We start from the raw sequence: 15,731 nt of genomic DNA, 5'->3' as shown, positions 1-15,731 counted from the left end.
GGGCCTAGACCCTTCTTCAGAAATTTCTGAAGAAGGGTCTAGGCCTGAAACGTCAGCCTTCCTGCTCCTCTGATGCTGTTTGGCCTGCTGTGTTCATCCAGCTCTGCACCTTGTTATCTCTGTATCTATAGGATACTTGTTGGAGTGTCTAGCTATTTGTAATTTTATGTATGCTGATTCCATTATTTATGATGAAGCGATGCTAATCTACTAATATTGAGGCTTTACCTTCAACATAAACAAACTCCGTCTTCAACAGTTAAGACTTAAAATAGTTCAAGACTCCCTCTTGGCGTTGAACCTTTATACTCCAGCATATAGATAGATAGATACATGCTAACAGTTTCGAAGGAAGGTTCAAGAGCAATGAAATGGTTTTTCAAAGCATAGATTTTGCCATATCCTACATTTCTCTCTTTCAAAATCTAGACGTCTCCTTTTGCCACATCCCTACTCCACCACCACCGAGCCATGTCAATTAAAGTGATAACATGTTGGGAGCCATTGAAATAACAATGTAACAGAATACACCTAATCATACTGGTTTATTGGAAACTACTGAAGGAATTCTCTGTGAAAGTTTCAATTAAGAATGCAATTCTGTTTTTTTTCATATAATATGTTAAATTATTACCTTGTTTCTATCAATGGCTTCAACCAAAATGTTCCAAAATATATTTGGTGTAGAACCTAGTTCTCAACATAAGGCCTCCAAACCGGTAAGTCCAAAAAGACCAGATCCCAGATGATGGTCTGGGCAAAAATTGAGAAATTAGTAGAATTCTCATTGCAATTAGTTCCGAACATCTTTCAGATTGAATAGGACCTTCAAATCATAGCCTCAAACAACCTTAACACTATATAATGCTGATGTGGGGGTGTGTTGGCTACAGGAATATTTTCAATGCTCTGTGTAAAACTGTTTACTATTTAATAGGGCATTTCAGAAGGGGAACATGTACACCCTGGCCAGAGAAGTAAAACTCCACAAATATCCCAGGATACTAAGGGATCTGCAGCTCCTGAGCATCCTCATCATGTATCTATCACCAGGCTCCCAGGGCAGATGGAATTGCACTCGCCTCACCTACAGCATCTACAGAGAGAGAGGGTACAGCCAGAAGCTAATCTAACTTCTTATCCTTCTCCAACTGGAGTATCTATGCCAATCAAGCATGAACTATCCTCACCGCACCAGCCCCTAACTCCAAAACAACCATCTTTTATCTCGACACAATCCTCAACACCAGGAACAGCCCCATCACCTGTGATATCCAGGTCAGACCCTCAAACCACTGGAAAGCAGGAGCCACAGCCACCGTCAGGCTCACAGAGACCTGTGGACATGGTTCAGCTTCTCACAGTAAGCAGCAAATCTATTATGTCAAAAAGACCTAGCTTTGACTTAATATTTAATGTAAAAGTTAATTTTAAATTGTATATACTCAAAAGTTTTCAAAGCATTTGTGCAGTGTTGAGTTTGAATATAGAGTTTGGTTTAAATGTTATAAGCATCAGTCTGTTTCTTCTGTTATAATTGTTCCCTTTATTTTTATGATGGTTTTGCTTCTCATATGCTCCACTTTGTTTCAGACTTTAATATTTATTTCTTATTTTGTATGTTTAGTTTCTAAAACTGTTTATTCCTTTAACTTGCAATTGAATTAGAGGAATAAACGACTTTTACATTAAACTTCCTTGAAACATTGATTCTAGCTGGAGTGAGTAATTTACCATGAAGGACCAAATTACTGCAGATGCTGGAATCTGAACTGTAAACAAAAAATGCTGGCAATCATAGCAGGTGAGGCAGCATCCATAGAGAGAAAGTAGGCTGACATTTCAAGTCAAGATGACTCTTCATCAGAGCTGAATTGAAATGTGCAGGGGACAGCATCTATGCAGTTGCCGGGGGGCAGGGGATTGAAGGGAAGCACGTTGATGCTTCAGATTAAGTGATCGGAATGTGAGAAAGGCAGAACAATGGTGTGTCTAACTGCCAGACTGGATGGAACGGACAGTTCCAATGGGATGGCGGAAGGGGTGAGAGGGTGACAGAGAATGTAACAATCAAAGTTAAAAGAAAGGGAAGGAATGAGTTCACAATTTGAAGGTGTCAAACTTAATATTGAGCCCAGAAGGTTATAAATTGCCTAGTTTGAAGATGAGATGTTGGTTCTCCAGTTTGTGCTGTGATTCACTGGAGCATTGCAGCATGCCAAGGACAGGCACGTGGACTTGCGAGCAAGACACTTTGTTAACATAACTGGCTATGGGAAGGTTGGGGTCACGCGTATGCATAGACTGGAGGTGTTCCGCAAAGCGGTCACCCAGTCTTTATTTGGTTTCTGCAATGTAGAGTAGGCCACACTGGGTGCAGCAAATACAATACACAAGACTGGACGAGGTACAGGTGAAAGGCCTTTACTGAAAGAAATCCGACCAAGCACCTGTTCTCATTTCACTCGTTTCTCTTACACTTGTGTAAGTATCAAATGCTGTTCATATGCATGATTTTTCACATCGTTCAGGAAAGATCTGACCTGCCTAGAGGGTCTGCTTGGACAGTACGGAAATGCTGAGGATTAAAAGACTAAGTGTGATTCACTTTTATCCATTTTAGAAGTACCCAATTGTGTGGCAGGGGCTGTTGGCTCTGAAGAATGACACAGCAGCAGTGCAACTCCATTTTGTGTCCGGCAACAATGTGCTGGCACATCGGTCGCTTCCAGCACCTGAAGGTGGGCCTCCTCTCAGAATTGCTCAGCGCATGCGGCTGGAGGCAACGCAGCTAGAAGGTGTAGCACGTAGAATGACGGTAAGTGACTTGATTTGGGGTAGTATGAACTCAAAAGCTTTGAATGTTTTGTCATCTTAAAAATGTCTTTCAACATTATGACTGTAATTTGGGCAGCTGCAGGGTAAATAATTGTTGGAATAAAGTTTTTTTTTTGCTTTCTAGGTGGAAACTGATTATTGCTTATTGTTGGCTTTACCATGTGGTCGTGATCAGGAAGATGTAGTGAGTCAGACAGAGTCATTGAAGGCTGGCTTTATTAGCTATCTACAACTGAAGCAAGCTGCTGGAATAATCAACGTTCCAAATCCTGGCTCAAATCAGGTACATGATCAACATTAAATTCAACAGCATGATTTCTAACACCATGTGGCAGAACAGAAGATTAATGCACTCGTTCACGAGTGACACTCTTAGCATCGAAAGCAGTACACAAAAGTATCAATTTGAATTAATTTCACTGCAGTGACTGGAGATACCTTGATGTTCCCAACCACCGAAGAGAGCTTGGAATGCAGCCAAGTTGTATCAGGAATGTAAATCCTTTCCAGTTGACTGTAGGAACAGGCTATTTTCACCTTGTAATAGATGCTGAAAACAGTACTGTGTGCTCAGGCAGACAATTTATAATCAGCAAAGCAGGAGAGTTTCTTATTCATTCTCCAATTGTGCCATCTTCCCAGTTAACTATATTTCAGAAGAGGAATCTGGTCAGTTTTAAAATTGTGGATACTGATTTGATTCAAAGGGGAGGCATTCATTTTTTTTAAGCTTACCAGCATACAAGTGCTTGAATGATGCTGTTATTTGCAGACCCACAATTAATTAAAATTAAATTTTTGTTAATAAGCCAGTTTGTGCGTTTCAAAATGAAATGTTGTTTGAGATTCATTAAGAATTAGTTTGCATGTTGGAATGTAACATCTTTTGTAATAGTTATTCTTTAGAAAACCTTCAGATTTTTTTTTTTGTTTTTGGAGGCTCCACCCACTGATCTTGTGCATTTTCTCTTTTACAGCCTGCTTATGTTCTTCAAATATTCCCACCCTGTGAATTCTCTGAAAGTCACCTGTCCCGTTTAGCCCCAGATTTGCTGGCCAGCATCTCGAACATCTCCCCTCATCTAATGATCGTCATTGCTTCAGTGTGAGCATTTGGTTCGCTCTCGTTTTTAATCTTGGACTCCGTTACACTGCCAACTGCCAATCTTCTTCCAAGCAAGGCCCGACTTGGACAATGGGCAGCTACGTGTTTACATGTTTCCGGCCCTGGGCGAACTGGTGGTTCCAGTGGCAGAATGGAAACCCCTCTTGTAATCCTGCACTCTCGGCGATTCCTGTTTATGTGAATTGGGATTACCATTGCACTATATTAGTGACTTGGTGACTGTATGGCAGTAGATTGCTATGGATCTTATCATGGTAGCATCCTGGACCCCCTCTGATGGACTTGAAGGCAGGACCTCGGAATCCCTACCTGTTTCAGCAGGGCTAGAGTTGGGATGCTTTTCAACCCCCGCCATCAGTTATAATGATCAACTTTTTCGTTTTGTAAATCTCCCTTCTTCGAGAAGGAATCAAATGGGCTGATTGCTAAGAGAAGAGGGATAAACAGTTTAAGCTGAAAAAGTGAATAAAGCTGATGGGAAATGCTGAATCCTTGGAACCATGAATTCAAACTTTACTGAGATGAAAAGAAACATACAATTTTACCTGTGCCAAAATGCATTTTCAGAGAAATCTTATTTTCATATGCGGACTTTTGTACTTTCATTCATTCTTAAGTGCGCTTCACTACTCCCTAACGCTGCCCTTCAAGATGTGAGAGTATTTTATGCTTGTCAGGACATCTCCTTGGTCTCATTAATTTATAAATTTTTTCCACAGTCCTTTTTTTTTAATTCTTTGTTGTTTGGAGCAATCGAAGTCTGATTTAAGCCCATGTGGTGAAAAGTGGTCTCCAATATGCAGCAAAAACTGGTACTGAGTAAACAAGCCCCCCTACTCCTAATCGGATGGGGGTGCAAGGGGACTGGTACTCCCAAGAAAACAGGGGCTGTGCTGTCTGAGCCAGCCATGAACGCTGTAACTACCTACTGGCAGCAAACAGTCTCCTTGTACTTTTTAATGGCGTTTGTACATAGTACTTTTGAAATTCTGTGCTTTGGTCTGATCTGATTAACTTGTGTAAAAAAGAAAGGAACCCCAACCCCACACAGACTTGAACCGTGTTACACAGTGCTGTAAATATTTGTAAAACTCAAAACAATTCTTTCATGGTAATGTTGAAGGCACTTATAATTTTGATACACAGAATAAAAATCTTAGCACATTACAGAAGATATGACATCTTTTTCTCTCTCTACTGAACATGTAAATAGTCTGCTAGCTGGTATTATTTAATCCTTCAACAACCAACATTTTAAGATTGGCTATAAATGCATAACTATCTTTTTAATTAGTAGATAGTTAAGATTTCTCTCAATGTCTTGTCAACATCACTTGTTTTTGCTTGCACATTCCACACAATTGTGGGAAATACATATTCTTGAATTACCTTGTAACCGTAGATTCCCAAGAGATTTCAAGAAGTGGCTGTAGTACTAATGAAAGTATTAATTCAGACACTCTGGCTGTAAGGTATATTGTGCATATATAGCTGTACAACTGTACTGTCACTGCACTAGGAGCAAGTAGAAAAAAATACTAATTTGCTAAAGCTAAGTAATGTATATTTTTCTTGATTGCTTTTAATCCTCACTTTATCCAGCTGGATGTATAGACAAGGGAACAACTAATTTATCTTACCTTTTATATATGATGATGCCGTGAAGACCTCTCATTGAAGTTGTTGTGGTCGTCTGTTATCTTTATTCTGTCCAGTTATTAGTAGCTCCACTGGTACATGGTTCCACAATTTAAATTGCAATTTAACGCTATTTTTGTTTAATAGAAGTAGAAAATGCTGTGGAGCTGTGCCAATTTTGAAAAAGTTTGAGTTGTACATATCCCATGTTTGGTACGTAACTGGTATCAGACCACATGTTGGTGTCCTAAACCAAAAATTTGGGCTTCATAGGTTTTTCAAAGAAATGATTGATTTGTATTTTTGAAGTCTCTAACATAGAACAACAGAATTTTATAATTCAATCATTGTGACCTAAGGTGCTTTGTGCATATCTCTAATTTGTTATTGTCTTTACAGTTGTCATAAAACCATTATTAATGGCTGAAAGGGTTTCAGTCCTGAGAAAGGTGAAGTCTCTTACTGAGTTGGGGCATTACAGCTACTTTAACAAAAATGACCAACCATTTGTAAACGAAATGTTTATAGCTTATTGTGCTTACACAATTTACATAGTTGGTGGAAATAGATTTTATCTTTGAGAGCCTGGTACAGCAGATCCTGTGCACATTATAGTCCTGTAACATCAAGACATTTTGTACTGTATATATTTGTTTACCAGGCAGTTACTAGGAGCAGACATAAACAAGAGTGATTTAAATTTCTAAATGGATGTTGAGATCAGATCTTGCAGTACTTCCAATAAAATAAAACCACGATCTACAGCTGCAAGTCTAGCAGAATCCATTAAAGCCTGTGTAAATTCTAGATGGGTACTATTAAAACAGGGCATGAGTTAATACACAAACTACCTTAAATCAGGATAGTTAAAAAAAGACACAGGTTGGAGACAGGCTTCGCTGATTGTTCACAGATTTTGTTTTTGAGAGTAGCCAAATTGCATGGCCCAGGAAGAGTCCTGCATTTAATCTTTGTATTGCGCTGAGTTAACGTCCAAGAGGGGCGATGACAGAGACTATATGGTTGACTTCAATACTTTTGTGTTGGGAGGAAAAAATTATCTAGTGTTCCTTATAATCACGCTAAATACTATTCAGTCACTTCCACTTGGTGTGTGTGTTTGTGAGAGAGAGAGAGAATGTGGTAAGACACAGTTTTGCAGACCCTAAATAATCTACTGCTCCCCGTTGTCAGCGCTAACAAGTCATAGCGGATTTCATTGAAGCATTTATAAATATTATGACTAATAAATTCCAAGATATAAAAAAAAATCCTATATTTAGTTAAGTGTATTCCTAGTTGATCTCAGCAAGTGGTGTTAGGTATTTGTGAACTACTGGTTAGTTTGATGCAACTGAAGGGCATAGCCCTGCAACATTAAATTGGACTGGAGTTACGTGTAATCCAGACTGGATGTGGATTTCTTCCCTAATGTACATTAATGAACCAGTTGTGTTTTGATGACAATCTGAAGTTATTTAACCACTTTTACTGATGCCATTTCCTTATTTCAGTGTTTTTGGATATTGATATTGATATTGATATTTTTGTTCTCAGACTGCCATGGTAGGATTTGAACACGCGTCTTAGAAGGCTCATCTACCCATTCATTACATTACCATATCATTTATCAAAGCAGTGGCCTAGTTTCCAACAGTTCAGCCATATGATTGATAACAGTGATTTTAAGGGTCCTTCCTTAGACTGTGAAACTGTTCAGATGATTTCCCACTTTCCTTAGGCTTTAAAATTCAATAATTCTGTTTAGATTGCCATGCCTATTTGAAAGCTATCCAATTTAACTCCACATCCCTGCATTTTCATAAGATGTTTGGGTAGGAGTAACCCATTCCGCCCATCAAGCACAATCTGCCATTCATTAAGATTGCAACCATAATTTCCTTTCCTGATTGATTGTCATAACCCTTAGTCACTTGTCAATCAAAAATCTTTCATAATTACAACATTTAAAAGACATTTGGACAGGTACATGGATAGGAACGTTTTAAAAGGATATGGGCAAAATGCAAGCAAATGCAGCTAGTTCAGTTTTGGAAACTTTGACATGGACAAGTTGGACTGAAGGGTCTGTTTTCGTACTCTGTATGAATATACTGCATCTACTGCTCTCTGGGAAAGAAAATTCCATAGACAAATAGCCTTCCGAGCAATGAAATTTGTCCTCCATTTTAAATGTGAGACCCTTTATTTTTAAACAATGGCCCTTGGTTTAAGATTGTCCTATGAGAGAGAATATCTACTGAGTACCTACCCTCAAAAACCTACTCAAAACCATTTGTTTCAGTTAACTCGCTGCTGATGCTCCTGAACTCAAGTACAGACCCAACCTGCTCAGCCTTTCTTCATAAGACACCTCTTCGTCCGAGGAGTCATCCCAGTGAGCTTCCTCTGAACAGCTTCCAATGCAAGTACATCCCTCCTTGGGTAAAGAGGCCAAAACTGTAAATGGTTCTCAAGATGTGGTCTCAGTAAGGACCTGTACAGCTGTACCAACATTTCCTGACTTTTATTTTCCCACCCTCTTGCAATAATAAAGGCCAACATTCCATTTGCCTTCCTAATTACTTGCTGTTAACACATGCTAATCTTTTGTGATTCATGGACAAGGATTGCCCAGACTGTTCAGTGCTGCAGTATTCTATCATTTGTCATTTAAATTACATTCTGCTTTTCTATTCCAGTCAAAGTAAGAATCTCATTTTCCCACATTATATTTCATTTGCCCATTTTTTTGCTCACTCACTTAGTCTATCTATATTTATTTCCATAAGCTACGTATTCTTCTAATTCCATATTCTGTGTATTTTCGTATCAATCTTTGTATCATCAACAAATTAGGTTACAAATGCAGTCTGTCCCTTCATCCAAGCTATTAACATAGATCATAAATAGTTAAGGACCCAGCACTGATCCCTGCATCACTCCACCAGTTACCATTTGCCAACCTAAAAATGATCCATTTATCCTGACTTTTTTTTTGTGTTTTAGTTCACCAGATCAGTGTTCATACTCCTGTATTACCAAGAAGTCCATGACTCCTGAGTAATAATCTTTTCTGTGACACATTATCAAAAGCCAGTTGGAAATCCAGTTAGATTGTGTTTTCTTTTTAATTTTTTCATGAGATGTGGGAGTTGCTGGCATTTGTTTCACATGCGTGATTGCTCCTGAGCTGAGTTGTTTGTCAGGCCATTTTAAAGAGCAGTTAAAGATGACTGTGGATCTGGTGTTGCATGTAGGCCATTCAAGGCAATGAAGACAGATTTCTTTCCATTTAAAGGGCATTAGTGAACCAAATGGGTTTTTTTTTGATGATAGTTTCATTGCATCGTTACTGAGACTAGCTTTTAATTACGGATGTATTAATTTATATTCCGCCAGTTACCTTGGTGAGATTTGAACCCCTTTCCCCAGATTTAGTCTAGGCCTCTGGATTACAAGCCCAGCAGCGCTATAATTACACTCCTGCCTCCCCCTAAATAGCTATCTGTTCCCCTTTATTTTCTTTTCACAAAAACATTCTGACTATTCGTGATTGTGTATAATGATTTTCTAAGGGTCCTGCTACTACCTTCAGAATAATAGATTCTAGTAGTTTCCCAATGACAGGTGGTAGACTGACTGGCTTGTAGGTTCCTGGTTTCATGTCACCCATCTTTCTCTAACAATTACTGTTTTCTGATCCTTCCAGAATCTCAGGAATGTTGAAAAATTACAATCATTACATCTGCTGTCTCTTTCACCACTATCTTTCAGACTCAAGATGCAGGTCAAGAGGACATCCAACTTTCAATCCTATTTGTTTTCCTAGTACTTTTCTTCTAGCAATTCTGATTGATTGTTTCAGGTTTCTCTCTTCCTTTTGCCTCTTGATTTTATACTGTCCTTAGGATGTTTTCTGTGACATCTACTGTGAAGACAAACACAAAATTCTCATTCGGAGTCTTTGCCATTTCCTTATTTTCAATATTAATTCCTTCATTCCACTCTCTAAGGAATCAATACTTAAATTAGCAACTCAACTGAAAGCAAAATACTGTGGATGCTGGAAATCCTAAGTGTCCTACTTGTCCTGAAGTCTGCCGATATTATGCTCACTGTTCACTTTGCCAAAAATTCTGCAATTTTTTAAGTGTGCTCACTGTAAGTAAGTTCAGATTGTTTATGTAAAACAAGAAAAGCATTAGTTTTAATACTGACTGTAGGGGTCCCACTGCTCTCCAGTCAGAAAATCATGTAGAACAAAGAACAGTACAGCACAGGAACAGGCCCTTCGGCTCACCAAGCCTGTACTGACACATGATTCCATTCCAAGCTTAAAAACCTGTACGTAGCCAGTATCCCTCTGTTCAGTGCCTATTTGTGTATCTATCAAGATGCCTCTTAAATGTAGCTAGTGTATATATTTCTACTACCTCCTGTGGCAGCACATAGCAGGTACTTACCACCCTCTTTTCTAAAACAAACTTACCTCTCATATCTCCGTTAAACTTTCCCCCTTTACATTAAACCTATATCCCCTAGTAATTGACATTTCATGTTTGGAGAAAGATACCGACTGTCCATTTTATCAATGCCTGCCATAATTTTGTAAACTATCAGGTCACCCCAAGCCTCTTCTGTTGAATGCTGCTCCCTGCCTCCTATCCATTAGCCAATTACTATCCAAGTTACCCGTCTCCCTTTAGTACCATTTGCTATTATTTACCATATTAATCTGTTTTGTAGTGCTTTATTGAATTCCTTTTGAAAATTCATGTGTAATATCTACTGCACTCCTTTTATCACCTATGTTGCTTCATCAAAGAACTCAGGTTAATTAGATCCAATTTGCCTCCAACAGATCCATGTAGGCTACCCTTAATTAATCTATACTTCTCCAAGTGATAATTAATTTAGTCCTTGACAGTAGACTCCAGTAATGCCCTCTTGTGGTACATTGGTAGTGTCCCTGCCCCTGGACCAAAGGGGCCTGGGTTCAAGTCCCATCTGTTTGAGGTGTGGAATAACATCTCTGAACAGGTTGATTAGGAAAATATCTAGACTCTAGTGGTAGGGTCTCTTGTGCCAGGGACATGACTACTGTGCCAGTAGACCAGAGGGGCCTGGGTTCAGGCACCTTCTGCCCCAAAGGTGTGTAATAACATCTCGAACAGGCTGATTAGAAAATATCCAGACTCTCATAATTAACGTTAGATGATAACAGGTCTTTCTCTCCCTTCTGTTTATTGGAGAAGGTTTTCTGCTATCGTTTGGCCTGCAAGTATCTTCAGAGGTGGTTAGTTTTCTGCACTCCTGGGACACAATAAATGTTCCGGTTTGGTTAGGAAATCTATATGTTAAGAAAAATAGGTATGAGGTAATCTGTTGGAGGTTTATAAAATGATCAAAAGGAATGAATTGTATTTAAATTGATAATTTGTTCTGATTAAATGCCTTGGGTAAGATCAAGGGTCACAATTTTAAGTTGTATTAAACCTGATGTAGATTAATGACAGTAAGTGGTTCTTTTTCCCAGAGAATGCTGAGCCTTTGGAACAGGCTGCCCTCTTGTCTTGGTGGGCACCATTGTTGAGTTTCTTCAAGAACTGCATTTGATATCAACTCCTAACAAAAGGTAAGTACTAAATAGAATTATTAGGGCTAGAGTCTGTTGGTGATTGCCTGGCCTTATTTTTGATTGCTTCGATGACTTGGAGAGCAATTTCACAGATCTTCGTGTCCCCAAATAAGCCCAGATTTTAATCATACAATCTGGTTTTTCACCTGTCCCAAAAGTTCAACTGATTTAAGGTGAAATGAGAATTGTATATGTTGTGGTGCATGAATTATCATAAGTGTGTGGGAGAGGCTGGATGGTCCAGAGTGCCTTTTCCTGTTCTTCATTGTTAATAGGTATTTTACTAAATAATATGTGAAAATGAACAGAAACTATTGCAGATTGAGCAGGTCGCAGAGGCTATAATGGGTATGGTAACACTGAAAGGACTGAAATGCCTAGAAGGTAGGTGCATGTAGATGTTATGCGAGGATGAGATCTACAGGCACAAAGAAAGTGCTGATCCAGCCATGACTAACAGGAGAAGTTAAAGATGTTCACAAAGTTTCCAAAGAGAAAGTAGGAATTCCCCCCTCCCCAAACCAGCCCAGCTTATCCCCACCTCCCTAACCTGTCCTTCCTCCCACTTATCCCCTCCTCCCATCTCAAGCCCCACCCCCATCTCCCACATACTAACCTCATCTTGCCTCCTTGACCTGTCCATCCTCCCTGGACTGACCTATCTCCTCCCTAACTCCCCACCTACACTCACCTTTACTGGCTCCATCCCTGCTTCTTTGACCTGTCTCCTCTCCACCTATCTTCTCTGCTATCCATCTTCTATCCGCCTCCCCCTCTCTCCCTATTTATTTCAGAATCCCCTTCCCCTCCCCCATTTCTGAAGAAGGGTCTAGGCCCGAAACGTCAGCCTTCCTGCTCCTCTGATGCTGCTTGGCCTGCTGTGTTCATCCAGCTCTACACCTTGTTATCTCAGGAATCCAGAGGATTGGGAGCATTTTACATTTCATCAAAGGGTGACCGAGAAACTGAGGAAAAAGGGTATGAAAGTCAACCAGCAGAAACATTTACAGCCTTTTACAGTCCATTGTTAAGTATGCAGAAAGGAAATATTAGCAGAGAGAAGTGTAGGCCCAGTACTGGCAGAGACAGAAGAATATATAGGGAATAAGGAAATGATAGAGAATCCAAATGAATACTTTGTGTCTGTCTTCATAGAGGAAGATACAAACATACTTCTGGAATTTTAGAGAATTAAAGGACTAATGAGAGTGCAGGACTGAATAAAAGTAGTATTGGTTTAAAAGAAAGAAGGCAGTATCAGAGAAATCAATTGTGACCAAGTTGTTAACTCCCTTGGACCTGATGATCTATGTCCCAGATAGTGGTTACATTAGTGGCCATCTTCTAAAATTTTGTAGATTCTGGATCAGAAGTTTGAAAATGTAACCACAATTTAAGAAAGGATTTAAACTGGTTAAGCGAGTGGGAAAAACTTGAGAGATGTAAAATGAAGTGGAATGATGTGAAGTTATCAAAATGCAGAGCATTTTTAGAATGGTAGTGATTGGTAAATGTTGATCTCCAGATGGACCTACACCTGTCCTTACTCAAGTCATTGAAAGCTAACATGCAGGCACAGCAAGTAAGTGGGAAGTTTGGTGAATCATTTGAATCCTGTACCCCAGGGGGCTATAAAAACTCAGTCACTGAATATGTTAAAGACAGAGATTGATAAATATCTAGATATTAGGGGAAATGGGGATAATGCAGGAAAATAGCATTAAGGTAGAAGATTAGTCATGATCTATTTGAATGGTGGAGTGTGCCTTGAGGTCTTGAATGGTTTGCTGCTCCTATTTCCTATGATACCCACTCTCTAATGGCAATTGTCTAACAAAAGCTATTGCATGTACTGTGTACAGAGTGGCCATTTAGGTGAGGTACTAGAGGTTTTGAGCATCTATGAAACTGGAGACCACAAAGAATCAAGATCCACAGAATGAAAAATAAAATTATTGGTTTATATGGTTAATAATGACTAACATTGGATTAGAATCACCAGAATTAAAATCTACAATCAATGTGATTAATATGTATATGTTAGTATTGGGAATCCATTGAAAGGAAATATCACCTAAATTTATGTTATGAAATGGATTACATTGGGATAGTCAGCATTTGTGTTATTGTGCAACAGGGTTAGGTTTGAAGGAACTGAACGGGCCAACTTAAAATCACTTTATCTTTCAATGCAACCCTGTTGTTATAGCTAGGTAGAAATTAGTTTTAGCGCATATTAAAAAGAAATGATTATTTTTACAAAGGCTTCTTTTGCTTACTGGAAATTTTCAATAATCTTCCAACTGTCCAATACAGCATGTGGTACAATGTTAGCTCGATAACACAATATGTGGAATTTTTTGAATAGTGCAGTCCTTTAACTTGTAGCAGGATTTCAAGGTATTTCACTGAAAAGATTCCAGCAGAATTGCTGCTATGTCTACCATGTTGCTTGGCTTGTGCTGATTTGCTTTCTGAGCTGTTACCGTGTTTTCTTGTTTCCTCCCCCTTCCTCATGACAATGACTCTTTAAGGCAGTTGAACTGTGCACCACAGCTGGGTCCATTCTGAAATCATTTTGATACAAAGAATGCTGTGTAGCCTGGAACTCTTGGCAGAATGCCTATAAGTGCACCAAAGACAATGTACACACTGTGCTTTCAGTCACTCAGACATTGCACAAACAGCCAAGAAGCTGAAGATCTGAAATATAGAAAGTTTTGCATTTCAGAGACTCTGGCATCCACTGAGTGCGACTGTCAACAGGCCAACAGAGTAAAATATTTCCTAATTTTTTCAGAGCTTGACCTGTGAAAGAATTGTTTAGGTTTCTTGTTTAGATCTGTAAAGGATAAGAATACAAGTCCTTTGCTGCTCATGGAAATCTAGGTTTCCTTTCTCAACCCTCACAATGTTGTCAACTTACCTAATGCAGAAGGCACTGTACAAATGTGAGGAAAGACATCCCATGTGCCTCATAGATATTGACACCAAGTCAAAGATTCGGTAATATTGAAATAGATGACCTATAACTTGGCCAAAAGAGTTAGGTTTTAAAGGGGGTGGGAGGAAGATCATTTCTAAGCCTAAATGCATGAAGGCATGGTCACTTAAGGCAAATGAGCTGAAGATGTACAAAAAGCCAGAGCTGGAGAAATATAGAGTTCTAGGAGGATTGTAAGCTGTGGGGGCTAGTGAAAAGGGAAGGGCCTAACCCAAATGAACAGATTTGAACTCCAGGTTGGCAGTTTTAAACTAAGATTTTGGTGAACTTCACACCATTATAAGGCAGGAGTTACAATATCGCTATCATACTTGGGTATGGTCTCATGAGAGCAGGGGAGCTCAGAATTGGGTAAAGGCATGAGGTTTATGGAGCCACTGGACCAAGAAAGTCTCCATTTTTGTCCCTGCCTATGCTGGAACCTGCTTTCAATGTAAGTATTCCAGTTTGACCTCATTGACTTTGTGCTTGGAAAGCAAAGGAAAGATGCAGGTCCTCTTCCTCCTGATCACTGGCTTGTGACACCTGCTAGAAATCTCATGATTATGGACATTGGGCAGCAGAATAGTCAACTGGATGATGTGCTTCATGGCGACAGCATTATTAAGAAATAAGTGACAACAAAAAACTTGCCATCAATGATCAAGAATAATCATTAAGATTCTCATCCTGATTTTGACCAATAAAATCCCAATTCTAAAAAAAACTTTAAGCATAGCCAGATTAGAAACTGTACAACAGTAGGCAGTAAGATATCACGAAGTACCCACCAAAACTGATCTAGAGCTCCAGGAGAGTGTTGCAGTGATTCCATTACATATTCAAACAAAAATGTCTTCCTGACAATCACACCTCCCAGCAATTGTCCAATGCAATACACCATGTACAGGAAGGAAACCCACTCCCCTGCCTTGGCAAATTACCCTGTAATTAGCTGTGACGTACGCAGGAGCGGTATAGAGCTACTATGATACTGACTTGCCTTGTTAGGAAGGATTGGCCCTTCGCTTACTTGGCAGCTGGACTTGATTCTACAGCCAGGATCAACAATCCACTATGTGAGGAAGGTGCATCTAGAATTCTGTATTTAGAAGCATGAATTGGAGTCACTTTATATTGAACTTTATCAATCCAACTCCAGTGTGCATTTTGGTCATGCAGCCTTCAAAGGCACAGTGATGCTCTGTGGAAGGAAGGTTCGAAGTTCAGTTCAAATTGCTAGTCCCTTTCCAAAATAGGATATATTTTGTGATTCCTTTTGCTGTCAAAAATTTTGAAGAACTTTCCTTCAAGAAATTAATTATGTTGGGATAAATATTAATCCTCTGAAAGAAGCAGGCTGCTTAGTTCAATGCTTTATATAAGATGCTTTGACTGGCCTTTGAGATGCTAAGTTTTATCATTTATTCACATTTGCAAATCTGGGTAGGAAGATATTTATCAATGGGTGCCAAATTTGATCTAGAGTAACTGATTAATTACAA

At 39.2% G+C, this 15,731-nt stretch overlaps 1 protein-coding gene across 1 annotated transcript in view; it reads left to right on the top strand.

Moving 5' to 3' along the window:
- The window catches only part of LOC109926950 (msx2-interacting protein-like), a 35,544-nt gene extending 30,413 nt beyond the window's left edge, over positions 1 to 5,131 (top strand). Inside the window, exons 9-12 of the mRNA XM_020526842.2 lie at positions 938 to 1,363; positions 2,624 to 2,818; positions 2,963 to 3,121; positions 3,816 to 5,131. Coding sequence (XP_020382431.2) covers positions 938 to 1,363; positions 2,624 to 2,818; positions 2,963 to 3,121; positions 3,816 to 3,947 — 912 coding nt within the window. The 3' untranslated portion in view covers positions 3,948 to 5,131. The remainder of the gene's footprint in view (positions 1 to 937; positions 1,364 to 2,623; positions 2,819 to 2,962; positions 3,122 to 3,815) is intronic.
- The last annotated feature ends 10,600 nt before the right edge of the window (positions 5,132 to 15,731 follow it).

This window comes from Rhincodon typus, chromosome 31 (assembly GCF_021869965.1).
Source record: "Rhincodon typus isolate 14 chromosome 31, sRhiTyp1.1, whole genome shotgun sequence".
NCBI lineage: Eukaryota > Metazoa > Chordata > Chondrichthyes > Orectolobiformes > Rhincodontidae > Rhincodon > Rhincodon typus.
The sequence above is the reverse complement of the archived record's forward strand: the minus strand, read 5'-3'. Positions and strand labels throughout refer to the sequence as shown.